At 45.6% G+C, this 22,727-nt stretch overlaps 3 protein-coding genes across 4 annotated transcripts in view; 1 reads left to right on the plus strand and 2 right to left on the minus strand.

Annotated features, from left to right (window-relative positions):
- Acyp1 (acylphosphatase 1) overlaps positions 1-1,683 on the minus strand; it is a 13,296-nt gene extending 11,613 nt beyond the window's left edge. Inside the window, exon 1 of the mRNA XM_031356985.1 lies at positions 1,426-1,683. Coding sequence (XP_031212845.1) covers positions 1,426-1,591 — 166 coding nt within the window. The 5' untranslated portion in view covers positions 1,592-1,683. The remainder of the gene's footprint in view (positions 1-1,425) is intronic.
- Positions 1,684-1,827: 144 nt separating this feature from the next.
- On the plus strand, positions 1,828-11,902 carry Zc2hc1c (zinc finger C2HC-type containing 1C). 2 transcript variants are annotated; one of them, XM_031355409.1, is made up of 3 exons: positions 1,828-1,994; positions 2,737-4,066; positions 11,000-11,902. In XM_031355409.1, exons 2-3 carry the CDS (start codon positions 2,756-2,758, stop codon positions 11,264-11,266), a joined length of 1,578 nt encoding a protein of 525 aa, XP_031211269.1. In that variant the 5' UTR covers positions 1,828-1,994; positions 2,737-2,755; the 3' UTR covers positions 11,267-11,902. The 2 variants fall into 2 exon arrangements, with proteins under 2 accessions (XP_031211269.1, XP_031211270.1); XM_031355410.1 differs by having other exon boundaries at positions 1,837-1,934.
- Positions 11,903-14,149: 2,247 nt separating this feature from the next.
- The window catches only part of Nek9 (NIMA related kinase 9), a 39,516-nt gene continuing 30,938 nt past the window's right edge, over positions 14,150-22,727 (minus strand). Inside the window, exons 19-22 of the mRNA XM_031355408.1 lie at positions 21,211-21,434; positions 19,813-19,974; positions 17,979-18,185; positions 14,150-16,579 (exon numbers count right to left, since the gene is read on the minus strand). Coding sequence (XP_031211268.1) covers positions 16,457-16,579; positions 17,979-18,185; positions 19,813-19,974; positions 21,211-21,434 — 716 coding nt within the window. The 3' untranslated portion in view covers positions 14,150-16,456. The remainder of the gene's footprint in view (positions 16,580-17,978; positions 18,186-19,812; positions 19,975-21,210; positions 21,435-22,727) is intronic.

Genomic DNA, 22,727 nt, shown 5'->3' on the forward strand with positions numbered 1-22,727 from the left:
GGGGGGGGGCAAAAGCCAGACCACAGGGGCCTGGACAAGGAGGAAAGATAAGAAAAAGGTGTGTGTGTCTAGGTGTATAGAGTTTGTTATCAGTTGAGGTATGCTGGGCATGGTACACATCTCTAATTCCAGCTCTTTGAAGGCAGAGGCAAGTGGATCGCTTTGAGTTCAAGGCTAGTCTGGAATACATAGCAAGCTCTAGATCAACCATTTTGAGACTTTGTCTCAAACAATACAAAACAAACACAAACACAAACAAAAAAGCCAACCAAACCAAAAGAAAGGGGGTGGGGTGGGAGGTGGGTGAGGAACGAGAGAGGAGAGGGAAAGAAAGAAAAAGAAATTGAGGTGTCAGGTTAGGTAGCTCTTGAGTGCCATGACTTCAGGCCTAGGGGTTCCATTGCCATCTTCTGGCTTTTCCAGGCACTGTACACACACAGGGCATATATTCACATCTCTCTCTCTCTCTCTCTCTCTCTCTCTCTCTCTCTCTCTCTCTCTCTCTCTCTCTCTCTCTCTCTCTCTGTGTGTGTGTGTGTGTGTGTGTGTGTGTGTGTGCGCGCGCGCGCGCGCGCACAGGCCAATACAGCCTAGGATTAAGTAGGTAGGAGGACTAACTAGTGCTAACCGTATACTAAATTGGGAGCCTGTCTCAAAACAAACAGCAAACAAAACAGAAGAGAATTGAGTGGGATCCTAACACAGAGGAGACAGACCCAGGGAAAGGAAACTTGTCTTGCACGAGGAAGTTATGCATACTTTAAAACTAGAGATTCAGAAGGAAGAGTACTAAAACTAGTTAAACTAGTTAACCGTAGAAGCCGACTAAGGCAGGGTCCGGGGGCTGAGATTCATGGGTCCTGGTCGGTGGGAAACCTCTGCAATGTGGAGAAGTCAGAAGAGCCAACTGGGATGAAAAGAATGACTGACAATCTGCCCTAGAGAGCCCACCGAGGAATTTCTTTGTAGCACATGAAAGCTGATATCTGATCTGTTGTATTAACGAGACTGTTGTCTGCTTTATTTCCCACGTGCACGAATCTTCTGCGTAGTTACAAGAAAAACTGAGTTATCTGTTCCAAAAAGCTTATCCAAATGAACTGAAGCACGAAGAAGACAAATAAACTCTCTTCTGTTGTCAAAAAGTTACAGAGGGTCATTTAATGTTGAAATCGAGTTATGTTCGTTACTGTTGAGCTCGTTGTTAACTTTATTATTGTTGCATTTGGCTGAGTCATTCCTGGGCCCTAAGTAGTAACGGTCACGTGAGAGTAAAACATTATCATAGCAAAATGATTAGATTGGCCGTAGAAACTACCCTGGGACTATAACACGTAGCTAAATAAAAGTAAAGCTAATAGCAAGCGCCAAAGCACTGCGAGGGAAGACAGCCCGGAGCATGTAGCCTGGAGCTCGGAGCCCTACCTGGGGCCTGAGCGCAGTAGCCGAGCGCGCTCAGAAGGGTGATCAGCAGTCCCACTCCCGCTAGCCGGACAGACCCCCGAATGCTGGGGCGGGAAGACTCCGCAGCCCATCTAGGGGCTCCACCCTTCTCCAGACAAGGGCACACCCTAAGGTCTGGGAGCATCATTCTCCGAGAAATCCAAGCTCTTCTCTGATGTAGCCCCAGAAAAACTTCTCCAACCTCTCCCCAAGGGCATCGCTGATCTGAGCAGCGGAGTTGGCTGCACCTGGCATCAAGTGACCCGACTGCACCCCTTCTCCGCCTCCCTTCCCTCCTCCCCTCCCACCTCCCTCTCCCCACCTCCCTCTACCCCAATCTGCCCCCGCTGCTTTCGGACTGCTTGTGGACTGCGCCTGCGCACATCTGGAGCTAAAAGTTCTTTACCAGAGGCGGCGCTCTGGTCTCCAGGCAACGGGATAACAGAGGTGGACAGAGAGCGCCTGCGTGGACGGCGGTTGGGTTTAGTCAGGTGGGGAAAACTAGGTCTTGGGGATTTTCCCTGAGCTGGAGCGGCCCCCGAGCGCCTCAGGTACGCCGAAAGGGGAGACATCGAGGGGTTAGAGAGTGAGAGGTTATCCCTAGAGGCCGGGTCCCAGTAAGGGCTCCCGTTTGAGCCTGTGGGACAGAACATGACTTCGGAGTTCGGGATCCAAAGCGGGCTGGGGCGCTCAGGTGTCTGTCATTCCCTCTCCCAACACACACTCTTTACAAGCCTGGTAGGGTTTGAGCCATTGCGCATCTTTGAATGAGGGTTTGACAGCCAGGCACCTGCTTCAGGCCCGGGAGGCCCCGTGCTCTTTGTAGTTTGCAGCAGGGGGAAAGTCCTGGGAGTGCCAGGCCCTGTCGCCAGGCCACTGTTCTCACCCTGTAAAACTGTGGGACTGGACTCAGAACGGCCTCTTCAGTTTACTAGAACCGGGGCTGGTAAGAGCGGGTTGCCTGTTTTGTGTCACAGACGACCTTCCGTCTAAAGCTTTTCCCCACCCAACGGCGTGTGGCAGGTAATATACGAGCCTGGAGGAAAGTCAGTAGCAGAACACCTGTGTCACGTTCATTCTTTGGTCTTCCGGGCTTTGCAATATCTGGCCTGGCACGTAATCATCCCTCCCTAAATGCTTATTGAAAGAACATCCTGGCAGATCCAACACCACAGTCCCGAGAAACATTTAAAGGGAACGTGGGTAGGGCAAATGTACAAACAGTTTACTCTAGCAGCCGGGAGTGGACCTCAGACAAATTCTTCACATGTATCTGGTTTAAATCTCCCCTAGGCTTCGGTCCAGGCACTGAATGGCTGGTCTCCAGTTGGCTCCACATCTGCCTGTGGGCGTTATGTTCCCACATAATAAAACAGAAGCTCCTGGGCTCCACTCATCTAAGCACGACCCTTATGAACAAAGTGATTCTTCCCAGCGGTCCTCGATGGGACATTTGAGGAATAGTTTCCAGCAGAAACTTTGGAGCAACACAGAGCGGGAGCAAGAGGATGAGGTCTCCACTCACCCCAAAAGGAACGTCTGCCCAAAAGTCCGGAGGCACTCCTGTCCCAACAGTGCAGGAATCAGCCCGCAAGGCTCTGGGAACAATGCCCAGGGCCAAGGGAAGGGTTTGTTCTACTTGTCTAGCCCGACACCCCGGTATCCCAAAGCAAATGACCAGGACTTCATTCCCTTTAGGAGGAAACGAGTTGGAGTGGATCGGGCGTACCCACTGAAGCCCATGGTCCACCGGAAGTCACATAGTACAAGTGATGCGGGCACAGACGGGGACCAGAATGGCTACCCAAGACTCCTTGACTCAAGTGAGTTCTCAGACAATGGTTTTGGTTTAAGGAGCTGGGTGAATTCATCGCTTCTTGCCTCTGTGCAGGCAGAGAAGGTCATGGTAGAGCTCCATAGGTCCGAGTGGACACAGATCCAAAGGCTAGAAGCTGCGGGGGAGAGTTTACAGAAGGAAATCCGAAGGAAGGAGATTCTCCTACGGGAAAAGCTGAAGAAGACAGAGGAGGGTCTTCGAAGGATTCAGAAGGAAAAGAAACAGGCCATTTTCCAAGAAGACAGGGAGTTACAAAGGATGGTACCACCTAGGAGGAGGGTTAGAGACGGTGACCATAACACTACACACAATCCCTGCTTGTCCCCAGAGTTCAGGTCTGAGGTATTCAGTGGAAACAGAGGAGAGGATCAAACTTGTGATCAGGCTCAGGAAAACTCTAGTCCACTCCCACTTTCTGATTATGAAATCCAGAAGCTCAAGAGGGAAAGACTGATGGCAAGTAACAGTAAAATCCGCGACCAAGTCTCGGGATCCTCAGCAGACACAGTCTTTCAACCTGCAGAGGAGCTGGGCAATGCACTGCAGGCATCGCGTTTGTCCAGAACACCAGGCTCCTCAGGGTCCAGCTCTTCCACAGAAGAGCCAGAGCTGGCCAAGTGCAGCCACTGTGGACGCTCGTTTCTTTCCCGAAGGCTGCAGAGACACTCCATCGTCTGTAGCAAGATGCAAGGGTCCAAAAGAAAAGTGTTTGACTCCTCCAGGGCCCGGGCGAAGGGCACAGAGCTAGAGCAGTACTTGAATTGGAGGGGGCCAGCCACAGCCAAGGTAATAAAAGCCTAGATTTGACTCTGAGTGGGGGTGCATGAAATGGCCTGCTATATCCTCACCGGTTTGCTTGTAGGAACTGGGATCGTGTAGGACGGAGGGGGAGAATCAGGATCTCTGTTTGCCAGTCTCTCTAGTGCAGGCTTTCCTTAGGAGCCTCCCAATTTTGTGAGAATCTTATTGTCTATGGGAATGTCATTACATCCATTAAAAAACCAAGGCCTAGGCTTCCCCTAAAACTGAAACGAGTACACACACACACCACACATTAAATAGCTTAAGTAGATTTTTATCTTTCAGTGAAGTCCTCAGAGACCAGTAGGTAGTAGATCTACAGTCGACTGCTAATCAATAGCCCTTGCTCTTGAGTGAGTTACTATCTTAACACCTTTATTAGGTGGGGCCAATAGACAAATCTTACTTGAACTGACTCCAAAATCTAGACTTCAAAGTATAAACTATATGTCCTTTTGATTATTATAAAAACGAACTTGTGTTTGCTGCAGAAAACAAACAAACAAACAAACTACATTTAGGCCGGGCAATGGTGGTTCATGCCTTTAATCCCAGCACTTGGGAGGCAGAGGCAGGTGGATTTCTGAGTTTGAGGCCAGCCTGGTCTACTGAGTGAATTCCAGGACAGCCAGGAATATAGAGAGAAACACTGTCTCAAAAAACCAAGACAAACAAACAAACAAACAAAAAACTCATAAAACAAAAAAACTTCATTTAAAAACTTGCATTTTTAAAAAAACTATAAAATGCATATTTTCTTGATTTATTGGGGAATCCCTTGCTTTTTCCATCTGTTACTATTCTCAGTAGCCTCTTTCAGAATTAGTTCCACTTTGATGTCCTTTCTTTTTTTTTAAAGATTTATTTTATTTATTTTATGTGTATGAGTACATGAGTACACTGTAGCTGTACAGATGGCCGTGAGCTATCATGTGTGTGGCTGCTGGGAATTGAATTCAGGACTTCTGCCGGCCCCGCTTGCCTCGCCCCACTCACTCTGGCCCCACTCTCTCCAGCGTAATTCACTGTAGCTGTCTTCCGAAACCCCAGAAGTGGCTTCAGATCTCATTACGGGTGGTTGTGAGCCACCATGTGGTTGCTGGGATCCAAACTCAGGACCTTCAGAAGAGCAGTCAGTGCTCTTACTCACTGAGCCATCTTGCCAGCCCGATGTCCTTTCTTAGTAAATTCAAGAAACACATGTAAGTTTGGATCCTCCACCCCCTAATTAGAATATTAATATCACAGAGATAAAGTACTTTTTGTTTGTTTGTTTTTTTGAGACAGGTTTCTCTGTGTAGCCCTGGCTGTCCTGGAACTCACTCTGTAGACCAGGCTGGCCTCGAACTCAGAAATCTGCCTGCCTCTGCCTCCCAAGTGCTGGGATTAAAGGCGTGTGCCACCACTGCCTGGCAAAGTACTTTTTTTTTTTAATATCTCAAAAACATCCCTCACTTTATAAAAGAACCCAAGTGGAAATCATAAGGCTGTCATGGCACCTGGCTGATACAGCACAGGCTGTTAGCCCAGTTACTTAGTTATGGGCTAATTTAGAGCCACCTGAAGATGGCTGCCCTATAACCAACCTTCAAGGGTATGCCAGCTATGCCACTTGGTTTGTAAAATAAGAGTTTCTCAACATTATTTTAGAATGTATTAGAAAAATATATGAAGTCTGTGATTTCTGTGGGGTCATGAATTTAAAGGAAAATATTAAAGAGTAAGATGGTCAGGGTTGGGACTAACCCATGTGAGACAACCTCAAAGGCTCCATGTAACTCTAACAGTCTGGGAAAAAAAAAAAACAGAATCTATTTCTGTTGTCACTTCTTCCCGAAAGAAATGTATCCTTGTGGGCTTCCTTTTCCTACCTCTTCTCTCTCCTCCCCTCCCTTCTCTCCCCTCTCTTTCCCTCCTCAATGGCTAGCCTGGAACTCACTATATAGACCAGGTTGGCCTCAAACTCACAGAGATCTACCTGTCTCAGCTTTTCAAGTGCTGGGATTAGAGGCATGGGTCACCACACCCAGTTCCCAATTCTCTCTTCTCAAGATGTCACAGTTTTTTGTTTGTTTGTTTGTTTGTTATTTTTTTTTTTGGTTTTTCAAGACAGGGTTTCTCTGTATAGTCCTAGCTGTCCTGGGACTCACTCTATAGACCATGCTGGCCTCAAACTCGGAGATCTGCCTGCCTCTGCCTCCCAAGTGCTGGGATTAAAGACATGCGCCACCACTGCTTGGCTCAGGACATTACAATTTAAATGTCCCCTGCTAGAACCTTTTGAAAAAGCACATTGGTTTGAGGGATGCATGAGGGTAACTTATAATTACAGTGTTTTCTCTCAGTTCAGTTTGAGAGATCACCACAAGAATGTCTCTCCCTCGTTCAGAGATGATCTCTCTAGAATCCAGCTTCCAACAAGAAGTTGGCATGTTGCTCTGATATAATGACAGGATGGCCAGTTACTATTCTTTCCACTTTGGTCAACCCAGCAATTCACTGGGGATTCCTTCTGGCCTATCATAATAATTGACTTGGGGCCTTCATCGAAACTATTCGGTGGTTCTTAAGTTCCTAAATATAGTAACAGTGGAGCTGCAGAATGCCCCGAGCTCTAAGCAGACCCATTTGAGGTCCTGGGCTGCACTGGGGACACAAGGCACAAAGGACTTGAGTTGAGCTGCCCTCCATCCTGGGAGTGTCTCAAGTCACTCTCCAGAGTTCTGTGCCTTTGAGAGCTGAGGGCTGAAGGCCCTTGTCATTCTTGTCGTCTACTTGGAGGACCTTTAAGTCCGTTAATTTCCACAGACTGTCAGCACGTGAGGCAGGAGCCCACACACGTCTTTTAGCTTAATGTATTAAGGAATATTTCAGTATGATACAGAATGGAAACACAGCTACTGTATGGCTGAAAGTCCTTCTGGCTGACTTCTTTTAAGGTTCCTGGCTGCCATCTCTAACAGCAGTTCTTTTGTCTTTGGTTTCAGTGAGATATGCCTGGTCATCCTGCTCTTCCCTGCAATAGCTTTCCTCATTCTTACCTTTTACCAACAGGGCTTTTAAAATTTTTTTTTTAAATTATTTTTAAAGATTTATTTATTTTATGCTTGGACGCTCTATCTGCATGTATAACTTCGTGCCAGAAAAGGGCATCTGATCCTGTTATAGATGTTTGTGAGCCACTGTTGAGTAGCTCTGGATTGAACTCAGGTCCTCTGGAAGAGCAGACAGTGCTCTTAACTGCTGAGCCATCTCTCCAGCCTCCTTTTAAATTCTCTTAAAGATCAATATTTATTTAATGTGTGTGCAAGCACCCATGTTGAAATCAGAGGACAACCTGTGAGATCTGGTTCTCTTATTTACGCCCCCTTACAGCTCTTGGGATAAACTTGGGTCATTGGGCATGAGGTGACAGGCATGCTCACCCACAGAGCCATCTTGCTGGCTCTAATTTTATTTTAAATAGTTTGTTACACACATTTTAAACCCATGTGGCACTAAATGATCTACAATGCAGTCTTACTTCGTCCTTCTCAGGCCCTCTCTTGAGTCCGCAGCTGTGTGAGATGTCTTCTGGCATGCACTTCTGGGTTTCTAAATAATATACTCATTTCCTTGACCCGCCAACCTTCCATGTTCTCGGATGTCTGCTTGCAGAACCTCATCCCCTTGCCTTCTATGTTATTATGCCCCCTTCCACTCAGCTGACCACAGTTCTGATTTAAAACAGTGGGGTTTACAGTACAGGACCCCACCGTAAGTTCTATGTCTCTACTGAGGAGCAAATGCTCCTGCCTACATGTACTTGGTATAAATTACTGGCTTAGTTTTCATCTCATTCATTTTCCATGAATCTATACTTAAAAATTTCCCTAACCAACTAGATGTTAGGCATTTGTTAATGTTTTTTGTAAGTGCCCAGATACCCTAAAAAAAAAAAAGATTTATTTATTTTATATATGTAAGTACACTGTTGTTGTCTTTCAACACACCGGAATATGGCGTTGGATCCCATTACAGATAGTCATGAGCCATCATGTGATTGCTGGGAATTGAACTCAGGACCTTTGGAAGAGCAGTCAGTGCTATAACCACTAAGCCATATCTCCAACCCCTAGGTACCTTTTTTTTTTGTTTGGTTGGTTTTTTCAAGACAGGGTTTCTCTGTATAGCCCTGGCTGTCCTGGAACTCACTCTGGAGACCAGAACTGGCTAGCCTCAAACTCAGAAATCCACCTGACTCTGCCTTCCAAGCACTGGAATTAAAGGCATGCGCCACCACTGCCCAGCCGCTAGATACTTTTTAATAGTTTGAGATTTCTTTTCTTCCTTCCTTCCTTCCTTCCTTCCTTCCTTCCTTCCTTCCTTCCTTTCTTTCTTTCTTTCTTTCTTTCTTTCTTTTTTGTTTTGGTTTTTCAAGACAGGGTTTCTCTGTGTAGCCCTGGCTGTCCTGGAACTCACTCTGTAGACCAGGCTGGCCTCAAACTCAGAAATCCGCCTGCCTCTGCCTCCCAAGTGCTGGGATTAAAGGCGTGCACCACTACCGCCCAGCTGAGGTGTTTTTCTTTTCTCCCAAATTCTGGAAACTTCTCTCTCTACTCCTGCTCTATGTGGAGTGGTCATCCCTTGGCTTTGGAATTTCCATTTGCTTCTCTTCTGTGTTGGATCCTGTCATTTTTCTTGTTTCCCTGTTTGTTTTGTTGGAAGCTTACCACGAGATATGAATAATCAGTATATTCTTATTCATGGAATTAAAGAAATTATGTACATAAATGCTTCCTATTTGAAGACTTGGCTGAGTATAGAAATCTCAGTGGGAAATGATATTTTTAGAACTTTGTTTTTAAGATATTGCCTTATTATTTAGCCCTGGCTAGCCTGGAACTCAGAGATCAGCCTGCCTCTGCCTCCATGTCTGGCTCTCTATAAGAACTGTTTTTTTTTTTTTAATTGTCAAAGAACAAATTTAATAAAAGTTATAAAAAAGAAATATTTCATGATTTCTCACTTTATTAGAACTTGAAGACATTATTTCTTTCAGCATCCACTGTTTACTGTTGAAAAATCGCATGCTGTTCTGACTCCTGCTTCACTTTATGAAACCAATTTTGTTTCATTTCCAAAGGCTAACAGGGTTTTCTTTACTCTGCAGTTTTAAGGTTTTACAGGCATCATTTTGAAGTTTTGGTAAGCCATTTCAAGTTTCAAGACTTGTGATCTTTAATTCTACAAATGTTAATTATATTACTTATTTAATAACTTCTTCTTAGGCTTTCTGTTCTGTTTGGAACAAGTTTACTCACATGTCGAGCTTTCCGGACTCATTTTCTGATTATTTCTCCTTTCCATCTGGTCTCGTTTTTCCATTCTGAGAGGTTTTATTATTTTGCAATGCTTCTTTTCGAGTTTCAACTATCAGGCTTTTAAATTTATCGTTTTGTTTCTCTGGTTGTTCACTTTTCATAATATATTCCTTTTATGGACAAACTTTATTTTAAACAATTTATTTTTATGTACATGGGTGTTTTGCCTGCATGTATGCATTGCCTAGGGAGGCCAGGAGGAGGCATGGGGGTCCTCTGGGACTGGAGTTACAGACTGTTGTGAGCCACCACATGGGTGCTGGGAATCAGACCTGGGTCCTCCGCCGGAGCACCCAATGCTCTTAACTGCTGAGCCATCTCTATACCCTGGTCACGATATTGGCTATATTTTTCTGTTAAAATTGTTTTTGTTTTTGTTTTTTCAGTTTCCTGAGTTTTTGTTTTTGTACTTGGGCACCTTTTCTCTTTAGATTAAGCTCTCATCAAAGATCTGACAAGCCCTGCCTCTTCATTTTTTTTTCTTTGTTTTTATTTTTATTTGGACAGGGTCTCACTCTTTAGACCTGGCTGGCTTTGATTTCAGAGATCCTCCTGCCTCTGCCTCCTAAGTGCTGGGATCAAAGGTGTGCCCCAGCATACCTTGCTGTTCACTTGTATCTAAGCTTTAGTGGGTTTATTCAGCATAGGACTTCATACTCAAGCTTGAAGTAGTGAGCCATGTAATTATGGTCCCCTAAGTCAGTGTTGGAAGGTTGAGTGAATCCAGAGAACTGTGGACCCTCCCCCGTTCCTCTTGTTACTAGTTTCTCATATTCTGGGAGCTGATCTTAGGAAGGAGCCTGACATTTCCATGGTCGCTAGGAAGCTCAGGCTTGCCCACCACCAGCACTGAGGTGAACTCTGCTCCTCATCCTCATCCTGTCTGGATTTTTTAAACTAAAACCCATCTAGGGGCTGGACAGCCATCTCAGTGGTTAAGAGTACTTGCTTTTTCAGAAGACCTGACTTCAGGTGGCTTACAACCACCTATAATTCCAAAAGACACCCTCTCCAGGCCTCCATTCATGGGCATGTACCCACACAGGACAGACGGACACACACACACACCTGAAGTTAAAAAAAATATCTTTAGCTGGGCAGTGGTGGCACACGCCTTTAATCCCAGCACTCGGGAGGCAGAGGCAGGTGGATTTCTGAGTTCGAGGCCAGCCTGGTCTACAGAGTGAGTTCCAGGACAGCCAGGGCTACACAGAGAAACCCTGTCTCAAAAAAACTAAAACAACAACAAAAATCTTTAAAAAATTATCTAGCTCAATTTCTTTAGAGGGAAAGCCCCTCTTCTCATGGGAGGTACTGGGGTGCTAGGCAACTGGATATACAGGGTAGGAGAAGAGCCTAAGTTGGGTGTGTTTTCATCCCCATCCCTCTCAGGGTTGCCTTGTCTCCAGGTAGGGTCTCCCCTCGAAGGCTCTTGTGTTTCACTCATCACGAGTACACCTTGTTGTTGTTCTTTGGTCTTCAGGCTCTCATGGAGCCCCAGAAAGGGGAAAAGATCTGTGGCAACTGTAGGCTCAGTGTTCCTTTTACGTTACAGGCTGAACCTCCCCCTCGGAAGAGCACCTGGAGACAGAAGCATGAGTCTTTTATCCGTACCCTCCGGCACGCACGGCAGGTCCAGCAGGTAATCGCCAGAGGTGGCGATCCCTCACACTTGCCTTCCATCCTGCCTGCAGAAAATCCAGACTATGTGCAGTGTCCTCACTGCAGCCGCCACTTTGCTCCTAAGGTGGCTGAACGCCACATCCCTAAGTGTAAGACCATCAAGAACCGTCCTCCACCTCCAAGGAAGCATGACAGCTGAGCAGACAAAGGCAGAAACTGCCCCCACTCAGTCTGTGCTTCTCTTCAGCCGTAAAGCAGAGAGTAAGTGATGGAAAACGGGGAGAAAAACTTTTCCAGAACTCAGGATCTGCCAGCAGGGCAAAATGACCCATGAGGAGAGCCACTGCTATATGGCAGGAGGCAAATGGAAACCCCAGCTTCTTACTGAATCAGAACCTTGGCTGAGTGTTTATGTTCTTGCCTGAAGAACTGGTAGGCGAAGACTGCATTAAAGATCTCTTTTCTAAGCCTAATCATGGTTTGTGCTGGTGAAGTGCCCGTAGTCAGCATCCCCTGGCCATGGCACACATCCAGGGTTTCTGTTAGCCCTTCTTGCTCTTGAAAGTTGGCATATAAGAGATGAGTGAGTCAGGGTCAGAGTGTCACTGTCACACAGAAGGTAACTCTTATGTAAGGCAGTAAGACTGTACTGTGAGGCATTATTGATGGAAGTCTGTTCTTGGCCTCCATGGCCCAAGGTCCTGGCTGAAAGCCAAGAAAAGTATGTAACATTAGGGGACCAGTGTATCTTAACCCTCCCCTGTGGTGTACTGTATAATGAAATATCTTTATGCACTTCACAAGGTAGGGATGGGAATAAAACAATTTTACTTCTCTGTACCTGTCCTCTTTAAACTGGGTTTCATATGTTGAAGGAAGAAACTGCTGGTACACTTTCAAATATGGCTGTGTGGCTGCCTCGAGGCGGCAGAGCCTGTCTAAGCAAGCATGGACAATGCTCACTGTTTCATGGTCCTGAGATCAGAGCACAGTCATGCTTCTATTTTAAACTCTGAAAGGGATCAGGTCTTCTTAACCGTGGGAACAGTGCCCACTTCAAGTTAGGCCTTCAACTAATGGGTTTGGGGAGCTTAAGATGATGACTGCTTAAGCTCCTAGCACCACTGGATATTTAACCTGACATGCCCTCTCCCCCAGGCAAGTTCACTGACAAGTACACAAAGTTCTTTATTCCATGTTACAAATAAGCCATGGCTAAAGTCACAAGGTAGCATCCCCACAGCTGTTCACAATTTTAAAAGATTAACGAGTGTTTTGACTGCATGTATGTATGTGCACCATGTGCACGCCTGGTGCCTGCAGAAGTCAGAAAGGTGATGGAGCTCTTGAAACTGGAGTTGTAGATGGTTGTGGGCCACCATGTGTGTGCTGAGAACCCAGGTCACCTACAAGAGCAACAAGTGGTCTTAACCTTATAGCCATCTCTCCAGCACCCCCACCCCTCTCATAACATTCATAAATGTTACAAAGCATTTAAAACTGTTCTGACGCTGGGGTGGGAGCATGTCTTGACAGTCTGGAGGCTGTGGAAGACACCAGGCAGCAACCTCCATGGGACACACTGAGAGGAGTTCAAAATCTGCTGCTCTGCTCCTTCAGGAGGGAATGACAGCAGATAGAGCCAGATTGCTTTGCCTCATCTGCTGGGTCTCCTAAGCATATGGATTTGGGATCCCATGATGATGGTATTAGGGTCATAGGTTAGAGCTCTCAAGAGGGAACAACTGTGTGTAGGGCTTTCTACTGACAAGGCAGTTACTCATTTTTAAGGTACCAAAGAGAAAACAAGAAGCTCTGTCTTTGTATTCCCTGTGACCTTGATTTTGTCAGCCCTCTGAATTTAGCTAGCGTTGACTCTGGGGGATGGAAGGGCCACATTACAACCTGAAATAGAGATCACATAGATGTTGCTTGTACATGTCCATGTACTTTAAGTACATGTAAACATTATACATGCTAAAGTTCAAAAGCTCTGGGAAGTTCGCATGGTGAAATGCCCAGGGTAGCTCTTTTCATTTAGAAATGTGTACAGACGTGTGGGGCTAAGACTTCCTACTTCATACAGCACAGTGCCTCTTGTCAACATTTGCTCTCGGTCAGTTGATCATTCTTCACAACTACACAGATGGCAAGCAGAGCTGGGATGTAGATTTTCCTCCTCAAAACTCATGACCCGTGAGGTTTAATGATCAGCACATTTATGTCGGCAGTTAATCACTGAGGCAATAAATGACTTCTGGCTTCGCAGGGCATCTCATAGTCCTGACTGGAGTCCTGACCCCACCTCCTGCTATCGTGACTGGCACTTCCTTTGAGGCCTGGGGATCTCATAGATGTGACTTTCTCTAAAATACATATTTGTTTTTCCTGGGCTGTTCTTCCCATCATAAATGTTTTTGAATAGATAACAAACCAAATGAAATTTGAGCATTAGGAGCCTTTTGCTTTAAACATTAGTGCAATGCTCAGCCAAGAAAAGTAACAGCTGTTGTACCAAGAAGACCAAGTACAACTCAGCTTTCTTGAGGAAGTTTTATAGACAAACCGGCTATGATCACTTGGAAAAGTCTCTTTTGTCGGAACCAAGGAGGTGTGTAGAACTCTGATTCTTCTCAATACTGTGTATGCACATGGTGTATGAATGCAGATATGCACGCACCAGTGTTCGAGGCCACAGACAGCTTTGTGGACTCTATGGGTTGGACTCTGGTCACCAGGAGGGCCCAGCAAGCCACTCTGACTTGCTGAGGATCCCTCCTTTAATGGCTTTTCCCCATTCTGCACTTCCTAAATTTTCACAAACTTCTGGGGAAAAAATTGTTTGTTTTTTTTTTTGTTGTTGTTTTGTTTTGTTTGTTTTTTTTCTGGCAAGAATAAGATTGGAAAACAGCAGAGGTTATTTCTGTGTAATGTCTCTTGTGTCATTTTTGTTTAAAGAACACTTTTAGTTATTTATTTATAGAAGACTCACAGATTAGAGATTTCCCAAGGCCTAGAACTGTGGGTGTTCCGTGTCCGGTGAGTGAGGTGGTGGACAGGCCTACTGCAGCACAGCACTCACTGAGAGTTTAAACGTTTATTTAAAACAGAAATGCCACACCACTCCATCCTCATCCTTTCCAGCATCAGGCTAACAATAAGCTGGCTCTTCAGCCAAGTGTTGGCACAAAGGAGAAGCGCAGGCTATACTGTAACTCAAAGCAACACCCTGGCACGCTTCAAACACCCAGCACTGCACAGAGGATAAGCAGGACAACTTAGGAAGATTTAGCTATAGAAAACCACTTGAAGACATTTCTGCTGTCATGACTTCCACTCAACCCAGTGTATGGTTGTGACTTTTGAGCTGGTTTTTGTTTGCATAGCTGTTTGGTAGGGAAAAAAAATCTTATGGCTGTCCTAGGCACAATTCTGGAAAGTGCAAATTGTCTCTAAGGCACAGAACTTAGATTCTCAGCTAGATTAATAGCAAACCTAGACTTCCCAAAGGAACATACTAGAGAGAACCACCACCATGCTTTACTTGAGCATGACTCCCCAGGACTCCTGCCTGCTTCAGCACGCACTGTCACCCCACAGTCCGCAACATGCCCACACCCCTCAGCTCCAGAGCAGAAGCAACGTTCACACTGAACAACTTAAACCCCGCCTCTCAGGCCTGCTGAGCTGGTGAGCATAAGGAGAAAAGCCTTGAAAGGCCAGCCAGTCCTGAGCACACTGAACCAGAACTCTCCGCAGGGTTTGCTGCCAGACCCCCAGAACCTGTACCCTGACGTCAGGATTGGGCTTTCCCTTACTCTAGGAATACGCTTCAGTGCTCAAGTCAGTACTACTGTACTGTGCTTCTCAGAACTGAGAAAACAAGGACATAGTGATCCCACTGGACAGAGTTGCCCGAGATGGGGCGTCCTCCCAGCACCAGCCTTTATACCACTAGCTTAAGGAAACGGCAAAATCCTGCATAGGTAGCAATATTAAAAGAGATAGCAAACCTATTTTTTTTTCTTTTTTTTTCCTTTTTTTGGTTTGGTTAAATGAAACTATTAATTTAGCTGTGTGTAGCACAGAGGATGTGGTACTTATCAAAGGAGCTGCTGTGGCCTCAAACACAAGCAATCCATTAGACTTGGTGGAAGCACAAGGCTCACATTTTAGGGAACTATCAACTGCCTGCCTAGAAGCTGGCTCTTCTAGGACATACACTGTCTTTGGGAAAGGTAGCTTGCTCCTCTCCACTAGAACGCAGAAGTGAGCGCAGCCAGCTCCCTCTTACTTGGCAGGATCTACCTGTCTGTCGAGCTCTTGTGACCCCAAGGCTTTGGTGCTGGCTTTGGGCTACTCACATACAACAGATGATACTGACTTACTGGGTATGACATGGCTCCAAAACACACCAAAGGGAAAAATACTGACTAGACATAGAAAGGGAGTGCCCAGGGCGGGCTGCTCATTCCAATCAGACCCCTAAGGCCAAGACACTAGAGGTACAGAGAAGCCTTCACAGGAGCAGGAGAGCTCAGCGTCACTGAGGCCCTCCCAGATACCAAGGCAAGGCACTGAAGGAAGTGTTCCCCCTTCCCCTTGATTTTCTCCCACAGCTCTACATACTACCGGATGATGGTGTAATTTGCTTAGACACCTTCTGTCTTGGAGGAATCCCCAGAGCTGGGAAATCCTACCTTACACTAACCGTAGCCTCGAAGTTTGGCTATTGTGATGAGGGTCCTGCCCTTTCTCTGTTCTTCACTGATACTTCAAACAGCCTCCACGGTGAGGCAATCCAAGCTTTCTCACGAAGTACTCAGCTGCATGAAGTAATTGAACTTCCTGAAAACAAGCTCTAGACTGACTCTACCAGTACATTTTCTTGGACTCCAGGCTTCTGAGAAGGCATGAATGCTTTACCACTCTCTGGAGGACCTGGGCAGCCCACTCCATTTTTATATTTTCCTTCATCCATCCAGATGTGCAATGCCTGGTGCTTAAATCCCAAGGCAGCTTCCAATTAATGATGAAAATAATAAACAAAATGAGCTGCTACCAGTGCAATTAAGGTGAGTACTGTGTCTCCTCTTCAAAGGTGGGCTCAAAAGATGAGGTACAGAGCTGCTGTTGCTATGGCAGTCACTGATGACAAAGCCAGGGCCACAGGACCCTTCCATTCTCCCAAACAATAAAATCACTCCTAGATCCTATCTAAAAGGCAATGCCACTCTCCAAATGCACAAGGAAAGTGCTTTAGAGCCTCCCTCCGCCCTGCGCTCTGTCCGCAAGTGAGCAAAGCCAGGAAAGCTGCTCTCTGCACTCAGTAAGTGTGCGGTGAATTCTTTGGGTCCCAGTTTCCTGAGGGCTATATGGGCTCAGGAGACTAGAGGCTGGGTCGACAAGAGTCTGTTCCTAGGAGGCACCAGGAATCCGAATCTAAGTCAGGCTTTGGATCCATTTCCATTTCTTCCCTTGCTGTCTGGGTTCCTCTGGAGTGCATCCCCACCTGTGCAGACAAAGCAGTTTCACATTAGCAACAGTGCTGCTGGCCAGGGCACCAAGCCTTGTTTTCAATATAGTCTAATCTCTCGGGGTTTGCTGTCATAGTCTATGGGCAGCTCAGGTGGCACTGCCTTGGAAACAGCCTGTCTTTATTTATACTTAGGTAGTAGAGTAACTAGTTGCTCTGGTTTGCCCAGGTCTATGGCATTTGGGGAATGTAGTATGAAAAGTGAATGACTGGAGATCTTAGTGCACTTTTAATTCCAGCATGCAGGAGGCAGAAGCAGGAGGATTGTCTCCATGAGTCTGAAGCCACCTTGGTCTGCATAGTAAGTTCTAGACAAGCCATGGCAACCAAGTGAGATCCTGTCTCAAAAAGAAAAATAAAAACCCATCAACCAACCAACCATCCAACTCTACCAGTCTTGGATAAAACAACCTCAGTGCTGCTACCGCTGCCAATATAACCTGAAGTGTTTCACAGACATTGTTTCTCCTAATCTTCAAAACAACCTTATACAATAGGCTGTATTCACAAAGTAAGAAGTCCAAACTCACGTTAGGGGTAAATGGCAAAGCCAAGGAATGACTCTTCTCTCACTTCTAGCTGAGTTGAGATGAAGTGATGCCAAGAAGCATCTCCTTTAAAATGGTTCATCAAGGGCTAAGGATGTAGCTCAGTATCAAGCATTTGCCTACCATGTGTAAGATATTGGATTCAGTCCCCACCATTGCACAGATATACAAATAAAATGGTTAGAATAAGAATGTACCCGGCTGGGCGGTGGTGGCGCACGCCTTTAATCCCAGTACTAGGGAGGCAGAGGCAGGTGGATTTCTGAGTTCGAGGCCAGCCTGAGTTCCAGGACAGCCAGGGCTACTCAGAGAAACCCTGTCTCGAAAAACCAAAAAAAAAAAAAAAATGTACTTGGGCAGTCATGGCACATGCCTTTAAATCCCTGCGTTCAAGAGGCAGAAGCAGGTGGATCTCCCAAGTTGGAGCCCAGACTGGTCTACTGAGAGTTCCAGGACAGCCAGGAAACACAGAAAACCCTGTCTCAAAACAAAACAATCAACCAAAAAAAGAGAATGTATACATACCTACCAAATAGAGTAACATGTTAATTATTACTGAGCCTATATGGTAGGCATATGGTGTTCATTATGATGTTTAAATATTTTCACAATAAAAATAGAAAAGCCAATGAGTAACAGAAAACAGTGGAAGTGAGGTGTTGAAATGAACTAGGTAGGTCCAAGGTTCCTGGACTCAAGTACCAAGTCCCACACTGAGAGACCGGGAAGTCCTAAAGGGCTAAGCCTGCTTAGGACCTTCCATCTTGTTTCTGTGATCTTTCAAAGCAGATTTAGAATTCAATTACTCTTTTAATGAATGCTCTCACCTGCTGGCCTCCTTCCAATTTCTTGTTGAGCTTTTGTAGCTGGGTAAAAATCTGGAGGTTTTCTTGCTGCAGCTTCTGCTGTTCATTCAGACACTTTAACACCAGGCCCTGCAGCCTGTCAACCTCCACCTGCAGAGCACTGCACGCACAAGCAGGGGAGGGCAAGGCTTTGCCAACACACGGCACTGCAGGATTCAGTCGAGGCGGCTAGGGATAAGAAGGAGATAATGCAGAGGATCTGCCATGGCTCCCCAATACAAACAGCTTTTCATTAACTAGAAAAGGAATATAAAAATATGCAAAAATAGGTGCAAATGAAGCAAAACAAATTGCCTGGATTCCAGTGGCACTTGGCACTAACAAGACAAGGGTCCTCCCAGTGCTTAGGGCTCATTAAGCTGCAGAATCATCTATTTGGGAGGATTTTGCAAAACTCTTATTTTTATATGTTCTACTTTAAAGTGCTGAAGTGAAGCTCTGTTCTCAGTGGGTTTCATAAAATGTAGTTGCTCACACTGTGTCAGAGATTCAAGAAGAGTCTGTGAAGAAAACTGACAATTGAAGAAGGCCAACCCAGAGAGAGAAATTCTTACTCTCAACTCTTAAATGCTTTGTTACTGCTCTCCCGAGAAGGCTTTCAATTTTTTTGTTGGATTTTTCTCCCATACACACTTTTTAAAAATAGCAGGTCAGAGCCAGGTTTGGGGATGCACACTTTCATCCTAGCACTTGGGAGGTAGAGGCAGGCAGATATCTATGAGTTTGAGGCCAGCCTGGTCTACAAAGTGAGTTCCAGGATACCCAGAGCCACACAGAGAAACCCTGCCTCTTAAAACCAAAATAATAATAAATAAAAATAAGACAAATAACAGGTCAGCAAATAACAGCTGAAACATAGGCACACACAACCATTATGTATTATAGGTTGGACATCCCTAACTTGAAAATCCAAATGCCCAAAACGGTTTGAACACTGACATGATACCACGAGTGGAAACCATCACACCTAAGCTCATGAGATGGCCTGCAGTTCAGAATGGGTATATTAAAATATGACACAAAAGAACATGCAATCACAAAATGGCCTGTAAGCCATGTTTACAGATCATTATGTATATACAGATATTCCAAAGTCCACCAGAATGTGAGATTTAAAAGACTTCTGGGTCACCATCATTTGGATAAGAGATGCTTGATCTGCTTCTTTTGTGCTATGATATCAGAGTTGTAGTTGCAAAGAACTATACAACCCACAAAGTCATGTAATAATGCAGCTTCTCTAGAAGTGTGATGTCCTCTGCTTTAGTTATTGATTTGCAGTTTCATTTCCACCTAGGTTGGCTGTATATGCACTGTTCTTTCAGTAGACTCCAGGCAATGCTGCTTACATACAGCTCAGCTAACACTCATGGTGCCATCAAAACTGAGTTTGGAGCCTAGGAATGCGGCTATCTGTGAAGTCTGCTTAGCATTCCAGAGCCTGGGCTGGAGCCCACACTGCATAGCTGGGTGTGTGGCACACGCCTATCTCATCATCTGGGAGATGGAGTAGCAGAAGTTAAAGGCCATCCTCCACCGTTGGCTGAGCCTCAGCACTTGTTTCACAAACAAACCATCACCACAAAAGGACCATTTGGGAATTTACGGTTCAGTTTGGTACTTGAGGAGGAGAGGAAGAGATGGTCTTCTGGTGCTGGAAGGCAGAGCCGGCTTTTAGAAGGACGGATACAGTGTAGCACTGGCCCAGAGAGCAAGAGGCCACGATGGAGCCAGGAGAACCTAAGAACGAATAGCCACTGGCTACCAAGCTGAGGCTAAGGAGGCCCTCACTTACCCAGGTTCCTATTGCCGGCCGGTGCTCCAGGGGAACTTCCGATGCGACTTTGAGTCCTTGCAGCTCTTCATAGGGCAGAGTGTCCTTCTCAGACTGTGAAAATGCCGCACTTAGGGGAGTTGGGCTGTCAGGCATGGGGATGAACTCTGCGTTTTCCAGTTCCTAGGCATACAAGAAAAAATCTTATCAGTTTGGCTGAAGCAAGTTCCTTTCTCCCAAGTTCTCTGTAGCTTTCACTTTCACTCTGCTGTGACAGCAGCGCCCTCTAGCGGAACAGAATGGTGGCTGAGCACATGTATTGCCGAACCTGGAACCAAACATAGCAGACGGACAGGTCACAGGCCCTAGGGGAGCACCTACTACTATTACTTAGTTAAATGGGCACAGTACTGAGCTGACTCCTCGTGACTTACTGCTATACTCATAGATGGGTGTACCTTTTAACCTTCCTCAGAGAAGCTCTTTGGCAGTGTATAGTGATTAACAGAGACTCGCACAACTGGTAATGGTGCAGAGAATGAGATTAAAGAGTTCTCAGCTCTAAAGAGGACATGTGTATCATGCCCTCTCCTCTCAAGGATCAAGGCTCACTGTGGAAGAGGAGGCAGAAAGAATATAGGAGCCAGAGGCTGTAGATGACTATAAGAACACGTGTTCCTGGACACAGGAGGGCAGCTGCATATTTAAGGTCACAGCAATTGTGACAGCATGCCTAAGACCTGTGCAAGTTCAAGCCAGACTCAATCCCAGCCCCAGCATGAAGAGCAGTGGTGGGATGGAATCCCATTCCCAGCTAATGACTTATTAGCACTGCTAGCTGCTAGAAGAGGAAGAATCAGTCTTCTTAATGGTGTGGCTCCTAGGAGGTTAACTCTATTCCAGTGGAGGGACACAGATCCAAGAGTATATGGGCAGCGCAAACTATTTGATGCGCCTAAAAGGTGGTGGTGGGGAAGAGACAAAGTTGGGTTCTTTAGGAGGGGGAGTGGATATGGGAAGAGTCGGAGGAGAGGGACGAATTAAATATAATCAAAGTAGTATGCACAAAAATTTCAAAGAATAAAAAAATGAAAAAAAAATCTTTCAAGATAGGTTGTAAAAACAAAAAAAGATATGTTATATGCATTTACATTTACTTTAATAATGCAGGCATAAAGGAGACAGGCCAACCAGTGGCCTGTGCCTTTAGTCCCAGCACTTGGGAAACAGAGACAAGTGGAACTCTGTGAGTTCTAAGCCAGCCAGGGCTACAAACTGAGACCCTCCCTGTTTTAAAACAAAATACAGACGTCTTCTTCCCAGGTGGGAATGTAAAGCCCTGTCTCCTGTCTAAATTAGTAGGGCACTAGGAACTGAGACCTTGGCATTCCTTGCTAGCTCAGGTCCTGAGGGAATTACCTTCCGAAGCCAGCCGGGACAAGAGCTGCTAGCCCCACAACTGTCTCCCACGGCCTCCGTGGGACTGGTTAAACCTTCCCTTCCACGGTCTGCTTCCATTGTTCCCCGGAAGCCTCCACTTGGATCTGGAGTTTCAGATTCCTGTTGACTCTCTTCCTCTTCACCCCTGCCGCCACCGCCACCAATGCCGCCACCGCCACCTCCTGGGCTGGAGCCCTGAACCACTGGTAGATGTGTAGCACAGGAAAGAAAGAGCTTTGTTAGGGCACAAAGACATTCACCATCTGACACCTCATTCATTCCCACAGAAGGTCCTAGAATTGCACAAAGTGGAATGCTCAGTCAAATATTTGAGACTAAATTGTTAGTTTTTACATAGAATTTAAATTTGTAAAAATTATTCTAAAAAGTTTTTTTTTTTAAATTTTATATGTATGGGTGGTTTTGGCTGCATGTATGTCTGGGTATCATGTACACGCACTGCCCTTGTAGGCCAGAAGAAAGTGTCAGATCCTCTGCAACTGGAATTACAGAAGGTTGTCAGTACCCATTTGAGTGCTAGGAACCAAACCCCAGTTCTCTGTAAAAGCAACAGGTGCTCTTAACTGCTGAACTGTCTTTCTAGCTCCGTAGGATTTTTAAAAGTTATTACATTGATGTATTATGTGTATGCATGTGGGCATGTGTGGGCATGTGTATGCATGTGTATGCATGTGTGTGCATGCATGTGGGCATGTGTGTGCATGTGGGCATGTGAGCATGTGTATGCACACTGTACTTGTAGAGGTCAGAAGATAACCTGTAAAGGTTAATTCTCTTTTTCTATCATGTGAGTCCCAGGATTAAACTCAGGTTGTCATGATGGCAGTATAAGTCTTTCATTCATGAGCCATCTTATAGGCCTACATTTTTACTTAACTCTATCTATCTATCTATCTATCTATCTATCTATCTATCTATCTATCTATCTATCTACCTATCTAATTTGTTTTTTTGAGACAAGGTTTCTTTGTGTAGCTCTAGCTGTCCTGGAATTTGCTCTGAAGATCAGGCTGGTCTCTCCAACTCTGAAACTCACCCTGCCTCTGCCTCCCAAGTGTGTTAAAGGTGTGTTCCACCAACACCCAGCTTACAAATTTTAATTCTTGAGGCAGGACCCTTATGTCACCCTGACTGGCCTTGAACTTCTGATCTTACTACTGCACTTATTTCTACTTACTTCTACATGCTAGGATCATAAGCATGTGCCACCATGCCAGGCTTACATAAAGGTCTGTGTTATAATCACCATAATTCATGTGCATTTTCTAAATCTTAGTGCATCTCTGGCAGGTAAATATACTGAAGTGTCCTCCACTAGTATTTTTCTTATGTAAAAAGTTGTTTAGGTTAGGCGGGGCGCACACCTTTAATCCCAGCACTTGGGAGGCAGAGGCAGGCAGATTTCTGAGTTCAAGGCCAAAATGGTCTACAGAGTGAGTTCCAGGACAGTGAGGGCTACGTGGAGAAACCCTGTC

The sequence above is a fragment of the Mastomys coucha genome, unplaced genomic scaffold, assembly GCF_008632895.1.
Source record: "Mastomys coucha isolate ucsf_1 unplaced genomic scaffold, UCSF_Mcou_1 pScaffold6, whole genome shotgun sequence".
Lineage (NCBI taxonomy): Eukaryota > Metazoa > Chordata > Mammalia > Rodentia > Muridae > Mastomys > Mastomys coucha.

Bases quoted from the DNA above. Each gene is read 5' to 3' on its own strand.
- Zc2hc1c (XM_031355409.1), top strand. From the start codon at position 2,756: ATGGCTGGTCTCCAGTTGGCTCCACATCTGCCTGTGGGCGTTATGTTC. The intron at 4,067-10,999 runs GTAATAAAAGCC...TTTACGTTACAG, and splicing joins GGGGGCCAGCCACAGCCAAG to GCTGAACCTCCCCCTCGGAA.